Below are 21,480 nucleotides of genomic sequence, written 5' to 3' on the forward strand. Positions count from 1 at the left end.
TCAGAGAGTTATAATGGAAGAGAGCTGAGGAAGAGGAATTGAAGTCTGACAGTTCACTTTAAGTTTTTTCCATCAGTTGAGTTCAATAAGCAAACATTCTATTTTCAAGTGCTTGGAAGATAGCTATGAGAAGAATAGCAGCATGAACTGATTTGTGGGAAAACTAATTACGTCCAGAGACTAATACCTTTTTACGGCAGAGCAGAAGGTTTTGTGGCTATGGCAGAAGCAGTGGAGGTCTTGTCTCCTGATAGATTGATTTATTTAATAAGGTTTTCCACATTTTGATGGCTTCATAAGTAGATGGAGACATGATCTGGGGAAAGCAGTCTAGGAAATGTGCAAAATGGGGTAGATGATCCTATTTGGAAAATGGTAATTAATGATTCAGTGTTGAAATGAGAGGTTATGTTGAAGTGTTCTGTCCTGGCTACGGTTGCCTTTAATGAAAGCATCAGTCAATTGTCTGATTAAATGTGCTTATTAAATTCTCAGGAACTGTGTTGGAGGACATGATGAGAGTTCAAAATGACCTGAAAAATAGGATGACATTCAATAGGGACAAATGCAGAGTACTGCACTTAGGCAGGAATTATCAGCTGTGAAAATGCAGGGTGAGGAATAACTGGTTAGGTACTAGAAAAAGGACCTGGGGGTGTACTGGATCACAAGTTGAACATGAGTCAGTGTCATGCTGTTTGCAGAAAAGGCAGATATCTTGCTGGGATGTTTAAACAGGAGTATTGTCTGTGAGATGTAAAGTTTAAATCCGTTGGCTTTATTTGCTGTTGGTATACTCTCAATGTGCAGACAGCATCTGTTTTGAGTGCCAAAATTCAAGAAGAATTTGGACCACTTGGAAAGAGTTCAGAGGAGAGAAATACAAATGATCAGAGTTCGAGGAAACAACTTCATAAAGATGGAAGAAAATCCGAGTTATTTTGGCAAGAGATGAGGAGAATAAGGGGAGTGTAAGAGATTTCAAGTATTTAAAAGATTTGTAAGAAGGAAATGCTATTTTCAGTGACCACGATGGGCAGGTTGAAATGGGATTGTTTCATCAAGGAGAACACTGATTAAGCTTTTAACTTTTATCACAGTAAAAATTGTACTTTAAGAAGTCTTTTACTGGTGGTCATGAAGAACAAGTTCATGTGTTGGTATAGCTGGTTTAGTTTGGGGAATAGACTAATCTCTCTATTGATGTCCTTCCCTTTCATCTCATTTTATAGGATTCTAGTTTTAATTTGTGTCAAGTCTGGGCCAGGAAGGTGGAAGTACATGGGATTCTTCTTGTCCGTCACTTGGTCATATCATGTGAGTTTAGACCTTGCACAGGTTCAAATGGCTAGACCGTGGTGCCTGTATCAGTTTGGAAACATACAGTGTTTGGGATGCTACTCTCTTCTCTGGGATGCTGCCTCATGCAAATGGAGCAAGTTTTCTTGTGCTGTCAGGATATTCTAAACCTTCATGGTGGAGATACTACAGGACGATAATACGTGTGTGTGTGTGTGTAACTTCAGTGTAGCAGAGCACTGAGGAATTTTCGATCATTTTAGTAGTCTTAGTAGTTTCAGATTACTGATTTTGGGTGGTAATCTTAATGCTTCTGATCCATACTTAGAAAGGTCCACCTTTGGCTTTGAAGATCTTTTTGACAGATGCATACTTTGGTATATTCACCACTACAGGGACCTAAGCGAGGACAGACAGATTTCAAAGTGGAAAGTTGAACTGCAAGTATAGCCGTGCTATTTTATATATCATTATTTTCATGCACGTTTGTAATTGCTTTTGATTGTCTGCAGTGGACTGCATGACAAAACAAAAGATCCAACTATTCCTTCTATTTTAGTGATTGGTTTGTAAGATAACTGGAATGTGTGGAAACATTTAAATTAATCCTCTGCATTTTGCTGTCATACCATGTCTCAATCAATGGAGAAAAGTACAGTTACCCTTGTGAACTCTGGCCTTTAGATCTGCCACAGCATTTAACATCAACAATGGGGAGAGCTTATCTTCCAGAGGATACGTTTAATGCAGTAGTAGATAGCAGGAGCTGAAAGTTCAGTGATGTAGATAAGGGTTGGCCTCCAATGTGGAGATTGTATGGTGTGTTGGCAGTTACGTTGCATTACCTGCCTGACTTTACCTTCACCCTGTAATAGTAGTTATTGAATCGTATAACTTTTGGGTACAGATGAATTTCCTGAAAAGTCTTATTACTGTTGAATTGCTAGACAATTTTTTTGCTGAACAGAGGGATAGTTTTCTTACCTCTGTTTCTCAAACAGGGGAACTGTTTTTATCTTACAGGAGTGAAAGAGTCTTAACATATCTGCCATTGTCACTGAGTTGTGAAGGCTTGATCCAAAGCCCAGGGAATTCAAAGGGTTGTTCCATTGGCTTTGAGCAGTCTTTGGCTGAGGCTGCTGCTGTCTAAAACTGGTGCTTCTGTCACTATAGCAGTACTCCAGATCTGACAAGCCAGCAAAAAGTTCTTTTCAACTGGTAATTCAAGCAGGAACATAAAAAGCCTGTCAAATGTGCAGTCTTGCAGAGTGCATTCTTTGGATTAACCCTATCTTCAGTTGGTCCATTTGGCAAGGACCACAAAAAAGTTAAGTAGCGTTTCAAGAGAGGGTTTTAACATTACTTTCCTGCATCATAGCCATGCATTATTTCTAGAGATAATCTACTGAGCCTTATTACTAGCAATATTGAAGACCTGTGGTGTGAAAGAGAGTAATAGTTTTGACTTTGGTTTGGACAGCTGGGCTTGAAATGCAGCTTCTGTTTATTTGTTGTTCTGTACAATTGTACTCCTATGACAGTTACCTAGTGCTTGGGTGAGATCAATCCACAGTGAAGGGCATGTGTCTGGAGCAGAGGCAGATCTGATGTGTCTGAGAGAACAGAAGCACTTGGAAGACCACTGTTGTGCATTCTCTGTTGGTTGAAAGTATACTTGGGCTCCTGACTTCTTAAGTTTCGTTAGTTCATCTACAGATTTTATGTGTTGTTTGCAATATAATTGCACTTTTTTATGACCGTGTCTTCTGCAGCAGAAATAGCTTTACTGTAGTAATAGACAGGCAAAAATAGAGAAACACACATAATGTTTCCCCACACAAATTGTATGCCTTTTGTAGGGGGAGACCACAATCAGAAATAACTTATGGTCTTGTCAGAGTCCTTACTCTATAGCATGCAAATGTTGGTATCCTCGTAGTGCTCTTCCCTGTGCCACCCTTTCCTTTATCCAGCCATATCCCTTCCCCAGAGAGACAGCTTTTGTCAGTAGCAAGACCATTGGCATAACTGCATTCTGAGCATCCATTATGAAGGGTTTTTGTGCCTCAAACTGGTACTGGTATGCTAGTAGCATTTGTAACACCAGTTCTTAGCCTGTGGTCATTGCAGTAGTGATTATCTGATGCATTAAGTTGCTGCTGTCTCTTTGCTGGGAGATTGCTGGTCCACATAACTCCATTGGTAGAATGGATCATAGGAGTGTTTTGCTCAGCTTTCAGTGCAAAGTATTTTGAATTTGCGTAGTCTGCATCTTGCATGTGGAACAAACATAGACGGCCTCAGTTTCTTCTGCTTGCTGTTATCTTCCGATGGCATAAATGTCTGGGAAGCAATAATATATTAAATGCCATGATTGTCTGTCCAGCTGAAGTCAGGTAACGCTTTTGTTACGTGTAACGTTGATGGATGTGGTAGGAGAACTTACACAGACCATAGTCAGACGGTACTTGTGCGGGTTGATTAGCTGCTGTCAACAGAAGCTGTATCAGGTTGAGCATATTTTGGTGTGCACCCTGAGAAAATGCTTTCTGTCGACTTACTGCTACATTGAAGTAGTTCACCTTTTGTAAAGCTCATTTTCCTTGGAGACTGTAAATTTTGATACTGTGGATGTTGAGCTACACCTGGGCAGTTGAGTTGTCTGAGTTCATGGGGCAGTATTTTGTGAATTGTCTGCTCGGTGTTTCACTGTATCCTCCCATCTTATCTTTGCTAGATTCCAGAAGTGTGTGTCTTATATCAATGCTTTTCTCCATCAGGAAACATCCTCATTCCTTTAATGCTAGTTTTGATCTTAGCTAAGCTAATATTTCTTAATTTTGCAAGTGTGGTAGAGTATCTATTAAATGCAGCTATTAAAATGGGCTTGATGCCTATAACATCAGCTTGGAAGATAGTAAAAATACTGTCCTTTGTGGCTGATTCCCTTCTTAATGTTCTGTAGAGATAAGGTAATGTTCAGAGCTTCAGTCTTTTTCAAAACCTTTTTGATTGTTTTGCTTCCATTCAGATAAAGTAGTTGCTTGTGAATTTCCTTTCCTGAGTGCTGTGGCCAAGGAGAAATCAAAGTGCATATTCATACAGTGAGCTGTGATAGTATTTAAGTTGGGTCCTTCCGAAGTGCTTTTGTTCTACCTTGTAAGTGAAGGCATTTTTAAAACTCTTAAGGTGGTTGGTATGTTGGTATGTTTGCAGGTAAGTTGGGAGTTAACATCTGTGGGAAAGTTGCACATGTGATTTCTAACTATTAATCAGACTGGTTTGCTAGCTCCCTTGGATAAAGCCTACTGCATTGGGACTCAAGCTACTCCACTGTAGCTTCTGTAATGACCATATGAATTTGAGGACTCTGCAGAGCCTGTACAAGGGGTTCTGTTTACGCTTAAGTCTTACGATCCGGTTGAAGCTTCAGATTGAGGTGTCAACTTTGAAGAGCTGCCCTGTGGTCACTTTTATGTAAACTGTGAATGTCCACCCCCTCTTCCTTTGTGTAGAAAGCCAGGCTAAAAAAACATTTATTACTTTGTGTTTGAAGTGTTCTCAGATATATTCTGTGCTCTGCCCTTGATCCCTTTACTATGGGGTTCGAAGTGCAAGACGGCGGTGGGGATTCGGATGCTGTGGCACCATCTGGAATAGAAACATTAGCTTCATCCTGTAAACCAGAAATCCAGAAAGACTTGTGCTCATCAGAAGTGGCATGTCAGGATAGTTCTGATGGGAACTTCTTGTGTTCTAGAGATATTTCAGGGATCTAGGACTTGATGATGAGGAATTTAGTACTTATGTAATTGCGAGTTTAATTCCTTGATGACTTGCAAAAAGTCATTAAAACGTTTATTTTAAATCTCTCATCTTGTGAGCCACCATTGTTTGAATGTTCTTTTATGAAAATGTACTGGTATGGTAAGTGGAATCACAGGCTCGCAGGATGGTTAAGGCTGGAAGGGTCCTCTGGAGGTCATCTTGTCCAGCCCCCCTGCTCAAGCAGGGCCACCTAGAGCCAGTTGCCCAGAACCATGTCCACATGAAATATGTGTATTTGAAATATACGTAAGGGTATTTAATGCTTCTATTCATTTTTTTTTTTTAAACACCAGCATTTAATATAAGCAGCAGGTGCCTCTAGGAATGTGTGACTTCTCTTCCACTTACCTGTGAAGTCTGAATATGTATGAGAGAACTGACACTTCTGCTCTTGAAAAATGATTTTTAACTGGTGTTAATTAGCTATTTGTGTAGTGTACTATTTTCTAATTTACTTGTGGCATTAATGTGTTATTTGTCATGTGCAAATTCTTAAGGGGGATGAGACATTGTATTAAAGATACATAGCAGAACTGTGGAAGATGCTGACAAAGATGATGATAAGTATGGGATGACCTCAGTAAGGGAAGCTGTTAGTCCTTTCTGCATGGAGAGAAGAGGACTGAAGGGTGTGGGATAAAACAGTTTATAAAAGAATCATAGGTGGTAGGGAGGGAGTAAATAAGGCATGACTTCGTTCCCCTTCAAATACAAACAAGTAGGAGGCTTCATGTGAAACTAGTAGATGGAGGGTCAAAATAAGGAAAAAAATCCTTCCCCATGAACTCAGCAGTTCTTTGCAGAATGTTGGCAAGCTTAAAATGTGCCCCAAAATATTTTAAAAAATTAAGAAAAATCCACTTGGTATTAAATAAGATGATATGGTATTTGGCTCATGAAACTCTTGAACTGCAAGTCACTGGGACTGGAGAGAGTCTGCTGGGAAGTATCATTATAGGACTCTCCCTGTGATGTCTCCTTGACATCATCGCTGCTCATCGGGATGCTTGGCTAAGTGCACAGTTGGTCCAACCTTTCAGGGACTGTTATTTTGTTTCTCTATTAGCCTTCAGCCAGGCTTTCTATTCCTTGGTTTACTTTCATTCCGAGGGTAAAAGCTACCTAAGCACTCAATGTATGTGGAGGATTGTGGCAGTCCTTAACAGTGCTTCAGAAAGCTGACCGCTGTACATATAATGCTTAAGAAAAAACAAGGCTGATGGGGGAAATCCGAGTATGGTATCTGGACCAGAGGTATCTGAGAAGAGGCTACTTGTGAATACTTGGCTAGACAGTGGTGACATTTCAGTTAGTGAAGTCAGCATTTGAGGAAAGAGTGCTCCTTGATACATTTGTTGTACATTTAATGTACAACTAACTTTCCTCCTTACAGCAGAGAAGACCGATACATCTGAGTTACATCTCTTAGTACTGTTATAAAAAAGTTTATAGGCTAGGAAAGAAAAAAATTCCTAAAAAAAGTCACTCAAATGCTGATATAAATACTGCTCTAGACATGATATGTTAAAGAAGTTTTTAGGTAAGTGTGTGGGATAAAAGTTAACTATAACCAAAAGCTGTTGTTTATTGGGAGTCTGAAGACCTTTACTGTCATCAGTGCTGATAAGATTGCAGCATTTGAAGGGAGATCACGTGTCGGATTTTTGCGGAGTCTGTTTCCATTATACAGAAGATGTCTCCTACTGCTGGTGCTGTGGAAATCATTCCCAAGGGGTGCTGCAAAGTATCATTTAGACTGAGCTATTTAAGGCAGTGATGAAACATATTGTAGCAGGCTGCTGTGTGTTCATTTAATTTCATGTATTGTAGAAGTCCTTCTCTGAGGGGTAACTGTTTACTAAATTGCTAAAGATCTGGGTTTGTAGGACTGTTCTGAATGACTGGTACATAGCAGCTAGGTGGACGTGGGCCAAAGTTTACGTTACAGGCATGGAGGCATTGAATTAAATGTTACAGTCGTCCTGTACATGTGTTTTTTTGTTCTTTGTCAAACTTCTGTTCATGGCCATAGAGAGTGGAACTTTTCCCCTTGTTTTTCTCATCGTACCTCATGTGGTAGTTCTGAGAGTAAATTAATCATTTTCAGGAGCTAAGCTGTCAGGCTGTATAAATTCCTGTGCATAAGAAAGTTGTCCTCTACAGCAGTCTAATCTCTGAATGGAACTTGTTTACAGATTTTTCTGTTATTAGAATTTGATCAAGGCAAATAAATTGTCCTGCTTGACATCTTAAATTGTGTTAAATTATTTGATACAATCTTTAATTTTTAGTGTTATATGATATTTAGAGTTTTAGCAATTTGTCATGCATAGTATTCTGTTGATTGGTGGGTTGGTTGTACACAAGAAGAGCTCTTTCTTTGAAGTGTTTCTGATCTAAGTAAAGTGAATGTACTTAAGGCTTTGTATCAATTTATTATGACTAAAAAAATTGCACTTTCAGTAAACATTAGAAAAAACACATTTAAGTGCTGAAGTTTAACCTATTTGCATGTATAGATCTTCTTACAGAATTAATTTTTAGAAGTGAGTATGATTTGGTGTTATTTCTGTTAATCTGGAAGATACTCTGCATTTAGCAGTCACATAGTTGAACTTAAAGAATCTTGAAGTTTTACATCACGACTTCAGGAAAGTGTAAAGAAGTACTACTGCTTTGTCTCAGAATGCTCTGCTGAAAGCAATGAAAGGTACTAAGTCATACCTACAATGGGAAAGAAAAGAAAGAAGCTAAAACAGATTGCTGGTTTATGATGAATATGACTGGTTCTCTTAACTGTGCTGTGGTCATAGCTGTATGCCAGCTATATGTGCTTTTGAGAAAAAAGTTAAATGTCTAAACTTTAGAGGAAAGTTCATCTCTTGTGATTAGTCTGGTTGTGCTCGATGATCTTCTTGTAGGTGAACAGAAATTTTATTCAAATGTTCTTGTGCTAACCTCAGAAATATTTTCCAGGAATTTAAGAGGAAGAGGAAAAAAAGTCATTGCCTCCTTTTACTGAGCATCCATACTACAAAAGCAAATATATCCCAGGAAGCAGATACTCTACATTGCACAATAAGGCGGCAGCCACACAGGAAAGGTTGGGCTCTTGGCACAGCCCCTGAGGGGAAATGCTTCCTTGAAAGGACCCATTGTTGTTGGACCTGGGTCTTCAGACTCCCAATTCTCCACTAAAATAGTTGCAGTTCTCTTGGTGCTGGGATGGGGCATCTTTGCCATCTCCATTATCTGACCATAATAGTCTTGGTTATTTAATCAAATAGAAGGACTGAGTAAAGTTCATGCCCCATGCGAGAAAGGAACGTCTTTTTGGAAACAGTTTCAGTGCTCAGCTATTGAAAACTCACGCTGGGTGTAATGGCGCCATGCCTTACCCAAGGAGTTTGAAACAGCTTAACTTTCTCTTCCAAGAATAAATAAAACATTTCATTGTCCCTGTTGTCAAAGTCTGTGAATTCTAACCCAAATGTCTAGTGTACTCTTCCAAGAGAGGAAAGAAACAATAAGCATCTAAAATAAATGTATGCTTTATTGGATTCCCTGACTGTGGGACAGATCTTCTTTCCCTCATGTCAGCCAGGTAGGAGATCCAGAAATCTAAAAAAGAAACAAGGAAAGACTGTATTTCTGTGTGCCTGAGAGTGGGAACAAGCTTTGGGCAATTTTGACTTTCGGTGCTTGATTTATCGGTTGAAAACTTTCATTAATGTAAATAGCTGCTGCTTGAAATAAGATAAATGAGATGCTGGGAAGGTTAGGTGGTGAAGTGCTCGACTAGTTGTCCTTGATATGAATGACTGCTTTCTAAAATTATCTTTTAACATGCCTTCAATTTGTGCATGTGCTGTTGCATTAAGAACAAATTTTTAAATGGTCTGAAAATAGCAATCCAAAGACCAGTTAGAAAGTAAGTTTTGAGTATAGTATTGGCTATAGTACTTTGTTATGATGATGAATTGCGATACTGAGTTTATTGTTAGATGTAGAATTATCTTTCTTTAATGTAGCATGTATTCTACTATAAACATTGCAATTGCTATTGCAGCCTGCAAAAAGTATACTTTACAAAGAATACACTCTACAAATGTAAATACAATTTTGGTTTGGTGATTGTTGGATACAATGGTCTTCCTTAAGCCTAAACACAGAAACAAAAGCTTGTATTATAACAGAAAGCCCAAGATGGGAAGTGATAAAATAGGTATTGAGTGGAGGGCTTTGTTAAAATTTAGCTCGTGTACTTGTAAAATTTCCATGTATTCATTAAACTATTATGTCATTCTTATTGTTAGAGCTTGGTTAGTTGACTAAAGTGTTAAGCTTTGTTTGTAGTACAAATTATAACCTTAACTCCTTTCAAAATATAGCTGGAGGACTTTTGATCTTCCATAGTTCTCTTAGCTTGTATGTCTTCCCAAACATTTATTGTACATTATGTGGATAACTTCATATTTAAGGGTTCAGCCACAAGCTACTGGAGAACTGTAAATTGCATCGGTTTCCATTGATGTAAGGTGCATTTCTCCGATTGAAGGTGCTTCTCAAGGAGAGTATCTTTTGTGTTTGTAATGTGGACTACAAACTTGTAAAAATATTGATATGTTAAAATAATACTGAAAGCTTTAAAAAGAAACTTAAATTACACGTGTAAGCTCATCACCGTGTATGTTGGAGTAAAATGTGATAACCTTTGGTTTTTATGGTCAGAAAAACGTGATATCCCCAGACTTTTGGCTAAGCTGTGTGTCAGATATAAAGTGATCTGTTTCAGTTTTGAAGTGGTTTTTGAGTGACATGGCTTTCATACTTTGGGGGCAGAGGCAAAGACAGGCTCTCACACGTGGTGTGAGAAGTCTCTAGCATTGTGCTGCAGCTCAGGTGTATGGATCCCTCCAAGTCCAGGGTGTAGCATAATGCCATCTGCCCCAAATCATGGCTGTGGTCCTAGATACCAAGTGGAGGTTGTCACTGTTGATGGGGCAACAGTGGTGCACATTAGAGGTGCAGAAATGCCTAGTACAGGGCACACCTGTGTTGATGAGTTCCTTGAAGACTGTAAGAATCCATAAAAAGGGACTTTGGAAGCTGTTTTCTTTGAGGAGATACCAGGACTAAGGAGTGAGGGATGGATGGATCCTGATAACAACAAGATGTCAGAACATGGATTTTATTCTTATAGCCTTTAAAATCGACTCCTACCATTTGTAACTGCAAGTCTGTTTAAAAATGGCCTTTTTAAAATTTTCAGTGACTGCAGGTCCTGCCAATCTTTCCAAAAGCAGCCAGTGGAGAAATTTTGGGAAGTAGTACCTTATTTTCATAGCTGCTGAAATAGGACCTCTTATGTAAAGGAGAAGAACGGGAAGATAAATATGGGAGTTATGTCCAAGACACTGTGGGCAGAAGCTTTGGTTTCAGCTCTTGAAAGCTTGAAATGTTCTGTTCCAGTTTGCTTATTTTTTTAATTGTGCAGCACGTTACGTGATACGGTTTGAGAAGAATGTGCTCCTAAAAATATATTTTTTTACATCTTCTTAGCCTTATGTCCCTGTCCATTTATTTATTGGTACTATGCATTTTAAGTGAAGTCAGTGTTTTTAGATTCAGCTTTTCAGGTATTGTACTCACTGGCAGTTGGCATGGGCAGGAGCTGCAAGCTCAAGTAGTAATTAATAGCTGATAAGACTTCCTTTTTTTTATAGCTCCATTTAAAAGTGTGCTTTTTCTAGAGTGTGGTCTGTTAAGCTATACCTAGAACTTCTTCCCTCGGCTGCTGGCATTTCTGACATCAGATTAAATGTTACACACACATTGAAAGTGGTGTATTGAGTGCAGCTTTGCATGGTCATTGCTGCCAAGTGTTGTGTAGACCAGGAGGTCTCATTAGCAGGATGGCAAAGGAGATTTTGGGTCAAGAACAGGTTTTTTACCTTTTTTTTTTTTTTTTTTCTGCTGTGAAATGTTTCTGTGATCTGGGGGAAAAGAGTTCTTAATCTTTCTGGAATAATTTTGAAGAAGCATTTTCACTATATTTTTACTGCTAGTAACTGAATAAGAGGTACTTTGTTTTACATGAATATAGGTATATTATAACATTCAAATTTTGAAATAGATTTAATATTCAGAACAACTTTTGGCATTTGGCCTGAGGTACAAGTGCAGAACTGTCTTCCAAAGCACTGTTTTCTTGGATGTGCCAAGTGCTGCTGTGCAGCACCTGATACACAGCCCTCGTAGGATGACGTGAAAAGCTGGCTTCTGTGGAGGGGCAAAAGAATACACTTCTCCTTTGGCTATGGCTTTGTAAAATTTACTGCCATTCTCTTCTGCTAATGGTCAACTGTAGCCCAGGCTGCATTTTCATCTTTCCTAAGAAATCTGATGTATTTTGAAACTGAATGTATTCTCAGAAGATAGTTTTATACCTTTTCCTGTCCTGTTATTGCTCTTCCAGTTTGAGTACTACTTCAGTTTTTAATTTCATAACTGCTAGAATGTCAGAGATTGAGCATTCGTTGGTGTTCTGTAAATGTAAAGCAATTGCTTACTGCCTATAGGTCCATTGCATGAATGCTGAAAACCTTTACCATTAACGTGTGGAAAAAATGGACTTGGTTTGGTAACTGCTCTCGATGTGTGGGAATGGCGTGTTCCTGGAACAAGAATAAATCCTGGTGGTAAACGCTGCCTTTGTAATGTCTGTTACCTGTTAGGATGATTCCTTCTTGTGATAAAGGATTGGAGTATGGCTCTGAAGTGCAGAAACGTTTAATTTCTGAGTGACTAAAATAATGTTTGGCTTTATATTTTCAGAATAAATGTATTTTCTCTGTGGTCTGACAGCTAGTCAGGATACAGTTCAATTAAGATGTCTGTCTGCTATGCCAGGGGAACTATCTACAGTTAAGAACATACTTCAGATATTATTTAATTCAGAAATCTGAAAAGACTTACAGTGACATCAGGCCATTTAGAAATTTAATTTTCAACTCAAGAGCGGTGAAGTGTCTTGTCTCTTAGTGGAGGGTGAATTTATTGTAATTAAGTTCTGGAAAAGGATGTTTAGTCTTTCAGTAGCCCTTAAAGATACTGTAATGGATCCTTTTGGACCCAGGAGAGCCAGACGGGTCACTTAGACACTAGATCACATTTCAGGAATATGCTTTATGTTTGATCTATATCATGATCTTTTGCTGGACAGGTCAGTTGGGGTTTTTTGGTCTTAATTATCTTCCTGTAGAAGTTTATGCCGCTTGGTTTATTTAATGACAATGATTATGTAGGGAGCTGAGGAAGATTGACTTAATGTCTGCACATAGGTGATTTTAAAATTTGGCCTCTTTCATGCATGTCTTGCTTTTCCTGTCTGCTTCACTAGATCTTTTCATTAGCCCTTTGTGTTCTTACCAAAGCAGTGCTGGCTGATCCCTGTCTTGTACAGAAAAGTAACTTATTTCTGCAGTGTTCAAGTAGTGACCAAGTTACCTGTTTCAGCTTTGTAGCACTTGATCTCAAAGGTAGTCTAATTTGCTGTATGCGATGGCTTCATTGTGCTCGGTGATAAACAGTAAAATGCTGAGAGAAATGTGTGTATTTTTTAACTGCTGTCTTTATCATCTATTAGCTCCTCAATATGAGTGTTGTCTTCACTCACAACATCTGTAATACAAGGAAGGGTTTGGTTAGAAGCATATATGTTTTTAGCTGGCCAGATAGTATCAGGGCTCATGCGTAGACCTGAGCGGTGAGACATGTCTGGTGAGACATTTGTGGTTTGAATAGAAGGAGCTGGAGCAGGCGGCTGATGCCTGGAAGCACAGCCTCCGTGCCAGCCCAGCCACAGTCTTGCAATTGTTCGGCCACACTGGAGGGAAGAGGGGGGGAAAAAAAAAAGGCATTCCAAGCAGTGCCAAATTTTCTTTGATATGTTAATCTTTTGATAACAGTTTGAAAAGCCCTTGGAGACTTTTTTTAGATTTTAGACAAAATAGTTCATTTGTCAGGACTTCCCTTGTAGATAGGGTCTTAGTTATTAAGAACTGCCTCACTAACTCATGATAACAAAAGCAAGTGCAGAGGACAGCTGCTGGACTGCTTGTTGGTAAGAGAAACTATTTTAGTTATCTCAGGATTTTTACAAATATCAGAAAAGAATAAAATAAGGAATGTTTAAGATACAAGTTTGTAAGTTTATTTACTTGCATATTTTAAGCAGATGAATAATGACAGAGCATAAGTATATGTAAGAACTTGATAATTTTTTTAATGCATATCCTTACATGGATTTTACTAAAGACTTGAGCTTTCAAAATTATATTATCATCTGAGAAACTTGGTATTTAAGTTACCCAGTGACTGCAGGAGATCTCAAAAGTTTCTTCTTTTGTAATTAGTCTTTCTAGATCTTGGAATTTTTCTCTTGCAACTATAAAACTTCCAGTTAAACTGGAAAACTGAAAGAATAAACTGATGGCAACAAGGTATGTATTCTAAAGCAGAATTAGTTTAAGGATTATGATCTTGGGACAAATGTTGAGGAGAACAGAAGGAAGCTCTCTGCTTTCCACCCCCCAAATCAAACTTGAAGGGTAAAATTTGCACTGAACTAATTTGTTAATTATGCCAACTATTAGAAAACTGACTTCAGATAGGCTGGTAGTCCTTCAAAAGTGTGGTTTGCAGAACTCTTCAGGCTTACTGATTGAGACTTACTATAGTTCTTTCTTTAACAAAATTTTCCTTAATAAATATACCATGGGTTCATGTGCACCTTTTACACTATTGCTACACAAATGTCTATTGCCTATGAATATTTTAGAATTGTTTGATATCAACAAATAGATCAACAAATAGATATTGGTGTAGTAATTCAGAAAAGGTACAACTTCACTGTGAGGAATGCATGTAGTTTTGAGGTCTGTACACTGCTGTAACTTTTCCAGTGATCCAATTTGTGATCTACTTTAGCTCCAAAATAATACTTAAATCTGAAACTGGAGGTGCTGTCCTACTCGTAGCTACACACTCTTCAGGACAGAGGGAAATAGCAAATGCAGTTTAATTTAATTTTGATACATTATTTTTTTTATATAGTTGCAGATTTACTGTTTGAACTTGTGATTCAAATGTATCTCTTAGAAGTAGTTACACTTTGGACACTGTTCAGCTGATCACTGCACTATTTGTTAAATTTATACCTATGTTCTAAAATGTTGCAAGTGATTTCATCCTCTTAGTCTCAGTGGCAAACAGCGTTTCTTTTACAGACCTTTTTGATATTTCCTACTTTTCTGGCTCTTTGCTTAGCTATACAATAGTAGCTCAATGTGTAAAAATTATGTAAGCAGAGCGACAGTAACTTTCACCATTTCTATTGTTTTTGTCCCCTTTTTTCAAAAGGAATAAATAGTGCTTTTTGGTTGCTATTTTCAGTTTGTTAAAGAGGGAAAGGACTTCTCTAGCTATTCACTTCAGGGAACTTGTGACAGAGAGGCTGAGTGGCAGCCCTTGCATCAGAGGCACTTTATATTTGAATAGTCCTGAGTTTATGTTGCTTCTTTTGAGTGGATTTCAACCTCGTTTCAATTGGAATACTAGTAAAATGTCATACTCCCTTTTAGTATGAAAAGTCCAAGGCTTATATTTAAATACTGAATTAAATTTTCAAGTATTGAAATATTTCTAGTTTTCTACCACATTATAGAAAGAAGTAAAGATCAAATGCAGATTGCTAAAGTCTCCCTGAATTGGTGAGATGCTACTACTTCTTTATTCAGTCTGAAGCAAGCGGTCTGAAGTCACCTCCAGAGAGGGCAGCCCTGTGGAACCCATGGTGGTGGTGTTCAACCCCAACTTTCAGCAGGGCAGTGAGAAACAAACCCAAAGCAGTTATGTGTCTGAGCTCTTGATGATGAGCTTGGGCTGATGATGTACCAAAAGGGGTAAGATTGGAGAACAAGTGCTGTTCATTGCTGAATAGTAATGATTTTCATGACCCATCAACTGAGGAAAGATCTCTAATGTTCTCTAATTTTAGAGATTTGAATTTGAGTTTAGTATGGAAAATTACAGGCAGTATGTAAAATATTGAGAATATATGCGCTAGTTGAAGGTTGCTCAGTGAATGAGTGTATAAAATAATGCAGATGGAGCTAATGATGTGAGTTAAAAATAGCCTCCTAATGCTCCTTGTGTATTCCCTGTGTGACTCTACCCAGCTGTTCAAAGAACTCAGTGAATCACAGGAATTATTGCTGGTGCTCTCAGTGCTGAGATTTCCCTTCATGCTTCTTCAGACCGACGGCTCGACACTCTTTACTAGCTGTGGAACAGCCCTAAATTAAAGTAATTGCACTTCTCTCTCATGCTGCCGCAGTGTCCCATAAGATGCCTGTTCTGACGTGTTGGCCATATGGAAATCTCAGTTGAGATTGATTGATCTTGAAGCTGTTTGTATTTATTTTGCTGCCTGGTGCTTTCCTGTATCAAGTACAGTTGTTGCTAGATATGTTCATCAAGATTGGAGTTTTGCCTGCAGGCACTGTTTTTGATGTTGCGGTACGCTATAGTGGGGAAATGCATGTTTGTTTAAGAGCAGACTAGTTCAAGTATGATAAATCTAATAATTCTCTCATGGAGCTGTGAACTCTATTAGAAGTATAATTCTGTAAATACACAAAATTTTTTCTGTCTGCATGGCTTCTTGACTGAAAATGTGATTGTACGGTGTACATAAAGTTGTTTGATGTTATTAATTCAAAGATTGTTCTCAGGAGCTTTCTTAACAATCCTCTGTTGGTTTAGGACAGATTTGAACTGGTTTCATATATATATATATATATATATATATATATATCTTTCCCAAGATAAAAAGCTGTTTAGTGGAGAAAAGTGGCATTTTAAACAAAAATGTCGTTTAGAACTTGCATGACTTGTGTAACAGATAAGGAAGTATCAGCGGTACACATCTTTTGGCTTAATTTCCAGATTAATCTGCAGTAAGAAAGGTATTCATAGTTCAGCATTGGATAGTAATAGAAAATTTTCAGCTTAAAGCAAGGAGCATGTGAGCTGGTATTTCTATCAAAGAAGACAGTTGTTATCAAATTCGCATCCTTCCATACAGAACAAAATACAAACTGTATCAGGCACTCAGTTTATGAAGTGCCAAGTTGTTTTTCACCTGTGACTGAGGACTGTGTTGTGATACAGTTTTTTGGTTCAAGTGTGTGTTTCTTCCACTAGGAAGGACCTTATTCAGCAGTGAGAGTAGATGTCTGAGGAGACCCAGATTTGGGCAGCAACGGAAACCTTCTCTGTTGGGTTCCTGCTTCATTTGTTGGCTTAATTGGAAAGGAGGTGGTAGCTTGCAGAGAACACGTGAGGATGTGATGATGTTGATAAACTGCAGGAGTTGGGAGGAAGGACCTTTTGAAGTTGGCAAGCTGGCATTGCTGCTGAATGTAAGTGCATGGATCCAGGGGCTGGCTTTGAGAGGATCTGACTTGAAGTCTGGTGATCTGATTTGTGAAAGTGTTGGGGAGTTAATGACAGCAAAGGACTTGGTAATGGTTGTGCTTTTATCATAATGCTACCTAGTACTAAGTATTTTGACTAGTGGCATCCTAGTCTTCAATGGACAGCTGAGCTGAAATTAAGTGGATGGCTTTTACCTTGATTTTTTTTTTTTTTTGGTAACAGCCTTCTGTCTGAAAAATGTCAATTACAATAACTACTTGTGCTATGATGGTGAATCTTTAATACCTGAGGACTGCTCATATGCTGTGGTAGTAAGTGCTGTCTTCAGAGAGAGAGATTATGTGCAGTAAATAAAAACAAAGGCTGTACAGTGTCAGTGCAGAGAATGATAGTTAATCCATGCCTTGGCAGGTGAGCACTGGCTATTCAGTGGTTTTAACTATGGTAGGTAGCCCTGTGGAAATCGAATATGGGTACATTAATTATAAATTGTATGCAATTAACATGTACAGTGGTGCCCAAGTGAAGGCTAAATACAATTTTAATTTCAAAAATTTAGCTTTTTGGCTTGGTATCTTTCATTTTCTTTGTTTATGTGATGTTGAAGCTTCTGATGAACCTTGTAGTATGTTGTAGCCTTTTATTTGTAGTTCTTCCCTATTGGAATAGGGATCTGTGTGCAATACGTTCATCTTGTAGACAACTTCATATTTTTTCATGCCTTGCCCTATTCATGAAACTTGTGATCATAATTGATACTCAAAGGACCCTTCAAGATTTGCAACTATAAGAGATTTACAATAAGAAGTGAACCAATTGATAAAGATTGAATGGTAAAAGAATTGGAAAGATGACCATTAAGCATATTTTGATTTAGAAATATTAAACTAGGGACTAAACATTTTTAGCATGTACTTTTTTTTTCTTCAGATGAGAAATTCACATCTCAGGGGTACAATGTCTTTCCTTGTGGAGGATAGCCTGGCTTCTGAAAGCATCTGATTGGAGCTATTACAGTATAGAATGATAGAACTGTATAATCTTGACCTACTTTTAAGCTTTTTTTTTTTTGCAATTTTAATTTAGTTTCCATTGTGAAGTTTGTAGAATGTACCAAAACCTGTTTGCTGCATGTAGAATTAATTGTACAAAGTTAAATAGGTACAAGCTCTTTTTCCTCCTTCAGAGCCTGCTGTTTCTGCAATATTTCACTTGTATTCATCCAGTGTTCAATCTTAAAGCTTTACTAGAGCTCATTGGGTCGTCACTACTGGACACTAGTATTGGTGCAAATTTAAGATCTGTATTAATATGTTGTCAGTGTGTTTTATGTGTATGCACTTACAGAAAATAACTCAAAACAACCTGGTAGTTAGGTATAAAATCAGTAATGTTGCTTCAATTTTTAATTTTTGTTGTTAAAGGTCTTCCATATCTCAAGTTGAGAAGTTCCATATCTTCCTAAACATGGAGAAAGAAGAAAAGAAATTTGTCAATAAAGCAGAGGAGGATGAGATGGTAATTAATTCTGTTTGTCTATTTTTATACAGTGAAAGAAACACTTTTATGGTTTTCTTTCTAAATGGGGCATAGTACACCAGGAAGTGGACTGTCTCAGTTTAAATGAATTTAGCAATTTTATAAGGTTACCCTTGATAATATTCTTTTGGTTAATACCAAAAATCTATCAAAAATCTATCAAATACCAGAAATCTAGTCTTGGTACGAGGAATGTTTTTGTTGAAAGCCTTTGCAAAGGTTTTGGGTTGGGTACCTTGAGGTCAGCAGTCCAACAGATGAAAGATTTTGGTACTTAAACAGCTTTTTGTTTTTTAAAGGAAAATGGCAGCAAAGTGTTTTTGTTTTTTTCTTTCTTTTCTGCAAATCTTAGAGCTTTTTTCTTGTCATTTAAAACAGGTTAACGCTTCATAATCTACTCTGCATACTCTTGCATATTCATATTTATGCAAGTAAGACCCACTCCCTAAAACATGGCAAGCAGTTTTATGGGTATTTGGTAGCACACAAACTTTGCTTCCTACTCGAGCAATGATATCTTTTATTACTGTCCTGGAAGACACAGCAGTTAGCTTTGACAGGAAAATAGTGGCAGCTGATCTTTAAATTTCTAGCCCATTATAGAGACAGCAGAAAATATCTGGGGCATGTAGGGCTTTTTGCTTTAAAAAATGGTAGATTCCTGTGAATCGACATCCTTGTTACTTCTTTGTGTGTGCAGCTAGGAAAAGCTGCTCTTCGCTAGACCAGCTTTAATATGGAGAGTAGGCAAATACACCTTACAACAAAAAATGAAACTGAAATGCTTATGGTCTGATCACTAAAATAACTTCTTTTTGGAAGAAATAATTTTGGTTTGCCCCAAAAGAAGCATTAAACTCTCCCGCTGTCTTTCACCCACCTGTTTTTATTGGAAAGGAGTGAATACTGACTCCAGTGTGTTGGGGGGTAAGAGTATGGGTTTTGTCTCTGCTTTTTGTCAGCTGAGAAGGCTGCAAAATGAACTTGTTGAAAAGCCTTTTCTTAGGAAAGGAGTTTAAACAATTTCTAATAGTGTTTAATGAAAAGTACAAAAAAATTTGCAAAAAGTTGGTGTCAGTATGAACAATGTGGGTGGGACTCAATGGGCAATTTCATTGCCCTTTTGCAGCAGGAAATATAATCTATTGATGTAATGCGAAGCTCAGGAATGTAACACATCATCTAGTAAGTCACAGAATTATTTTCTGTTCCTGGCTGTCATCAGGTTAAGTTGGTACTGTGGGTTTTTTAATGGGAGAAGAGGATTTTTCCTGCTGGTGCAAGTTACAGAACCTTTGACAGTGCGGCTTGCAGTTTCTAATGTTTCCTTAGTAGCATTTCTTGTTAAAATGAAAGGCAAAATAAGCCAGTTTCTCTACTAAAAAGTAGTGTTTGACAAATATTTACATGCTTGTTTACAAAACATGAAATTCCTCTAGCAACAAAAACTGTCTGCTAGCAACAAAAACTAATGCTATGCTAGCATTCAAAACTATGTATGCTGGCTAATCAAATGCTTGATAAAATCAGCATTTGACAAAACCAAATATGTTTTTGTTCTTTACCTGCCTAGTTGGCTTGTACTAGGTCATGGTCGTGGTGAAAAATGTGGTTGTTCACTGGGAGTTAAGACAGATTGTGTTGCAACCTAAGTCCTTAGGGAGCAATGCAGAGAGGAGACAGGTCCTGTAATTAAATGTTGTAAACAATGCATATGCTCTGCCTTTCTGAGGCTTTTACTGATGTCCTCCTTTTTGTTGCCTCCCCGTAATGTATTTTTTTAAATCTTTCCTTCCCCCAGAAAAGAAAAAGGAGAAAATGGCTTTGAAATTTGATTCGCTTTAAATACCACACTTTATGAAAAATTAATGTTGGCTTCCCAAGTCAGAGCAATTAAAGAGGGTCATTGTTTGTTATTTGTTTCTGTTTCCATGCAGGAGATCTGTGGTTATGATCTGTGTCGTTGGAAGTTGGTGCTAGTTACTGTAGGAGTGATCTGTTCTGGTGGCTTTCTTCTCCTCCTCCTCTACTGGATGCCTCAGTGGCGTGTGAAAGCAACATGCAAAAGGACTACACTTAGAGACTGTGAAGTGGTTCTGCTGAGAACAACTGTAAGTCTATGGGAGGATGTGCTTCTCCCAGTTTGCAGTTGTTTCACATCCCTCTGCTGCTTGCTAAGATACACAAATCCTTGCCTCCAATGTAGATGTGATTTTGTTTTACAGTACTGCAGAACTGTGCTCCTTGGTACTGTACATAGCTTTGCTGCCCATATGGGAAGACTGACAGCTGTTTGCAGAGGGCATAGCAGAAGGAAAGTTTTAGCTTTTGGATTTTAAGAATTAAACACACGAATGCTGTTGTCATCAAAATTTACAGAACAGATACCGTGTTGATATAAGCTGATAACATGGTTTTCAGGTTTTCCCTCCCTCATTCAGGAAAGAAACATTTGTTGAATTAAGGTGTAACTGTGGACTCAGGTGTGGTTTGATTTAAAGTGGTTTTCTTCCTCCACAATTACTGTGTACAGTCCCCGGTTATGATCCTGTGTTAAGTCCTCAGTTATTTGGAGTTGCAGGGTGGATGCAGCTGAATGCATAGGAATCCCATAGTTCCTCCTACTGCAGAACAACTATGTTAAATTGTGAAGGGCTGAAGATGTCAAAATTCAAGTACCAAGGCTCATTGCTTTAAAAAAAAAAAAATTTTGTTACAAAAAATATGTTTTTAGAATTGTGGAAAGAAAATGTATTCTTAAGGTAGCTGATACTAACTTGGGGAATATCTTCTGTAGTTATATGTATGGGCTCTACTAATCTGTCATCTGTTGTTGACAAGTTTTGCTACAGCTATTGTAGTACAATGCTGTTTCAATAACGTTTCAACCAACTCATTTTTCCCCCTCTTTTTAAGGATGAATTCAAGATATGGTTTTGTGCAAAGGTTCGCATTATGCCTTCTTTGGGAGCCAATCCTTTACAGAATCCTAACCCCATTGTACACAAGGTTTCAAATGGCCATGCTGTTCATTTCTGTGAATCTGCTGCAGAAGAGAATAAAAATGATTTGAAAAAATATTTGCCTGTAAGTAAACCTTCAATACTACACCTGCTAATTTTTGAAGTATCTCAAGTGGTATCTAGAGTAAACACACCACAATACAGTGCACATGAGCTGCTACTTTTGACTAAAAGGCTCACTCATTCTTTGCGTGGAGCACAAATCTTTTCCTCAATAACCTGTAACTAGAAATTGTGGAATGCTATAAAGATTATTTTGAAAGAAAACTTAATTTTTCAGTGAAGTTTT

The 21,480-nt window shown here is 37.9% G+C and overlaps 1 protein-coding gene across 5 annotated transcripts in view; it reads left to right on the forward strand.

Moving 5' to 3' along the window:
- Nucleotides 1–21,480, forward strand: part of ATP13A3 (ATPase 13A3) — a 62,334-nt gene that overhangs the window by 5,011 nt on the left and 35,843 nt on the right. For all 5 annotated transcript variants that reach the window (XR_012624300.1, XM_074833921.1, XM_074833925.1 and 2 more), the window contains 3 exons: nt 18,054–18,147; nt 20,106–20,279; nt 21,085–21,255. Coding sequence is in view for 4 of the 5 variants with exons in the window: in XM_074833921.1 (XP_074690022.1) it covers nt 18,054–18,147; nt 20,106–20,279; nt 21,085–21,255 (439 nt within the window). In the remaining variant the exon portion in view is untranslated. The remainder of the gene's footprint in view (nt 1–18,053; nt 18,148–20,105; nt 20,280–21,084; nt 21,256–21,480) is intronic.

The sequence above is a fragment of the Strix aluco genome, chromosome 9 (genome assembly GCF_031877795.1).
Source record: "Strix aluco isolate bStrAlu1 chromosome 9, bStrAlu1.hap1, whole genome shotgun sequence".
NCBI lineage: Eukaryota > Metazoa > Chordata > Aves > Strigiformes > Strigidae > Strix > Strix aluco.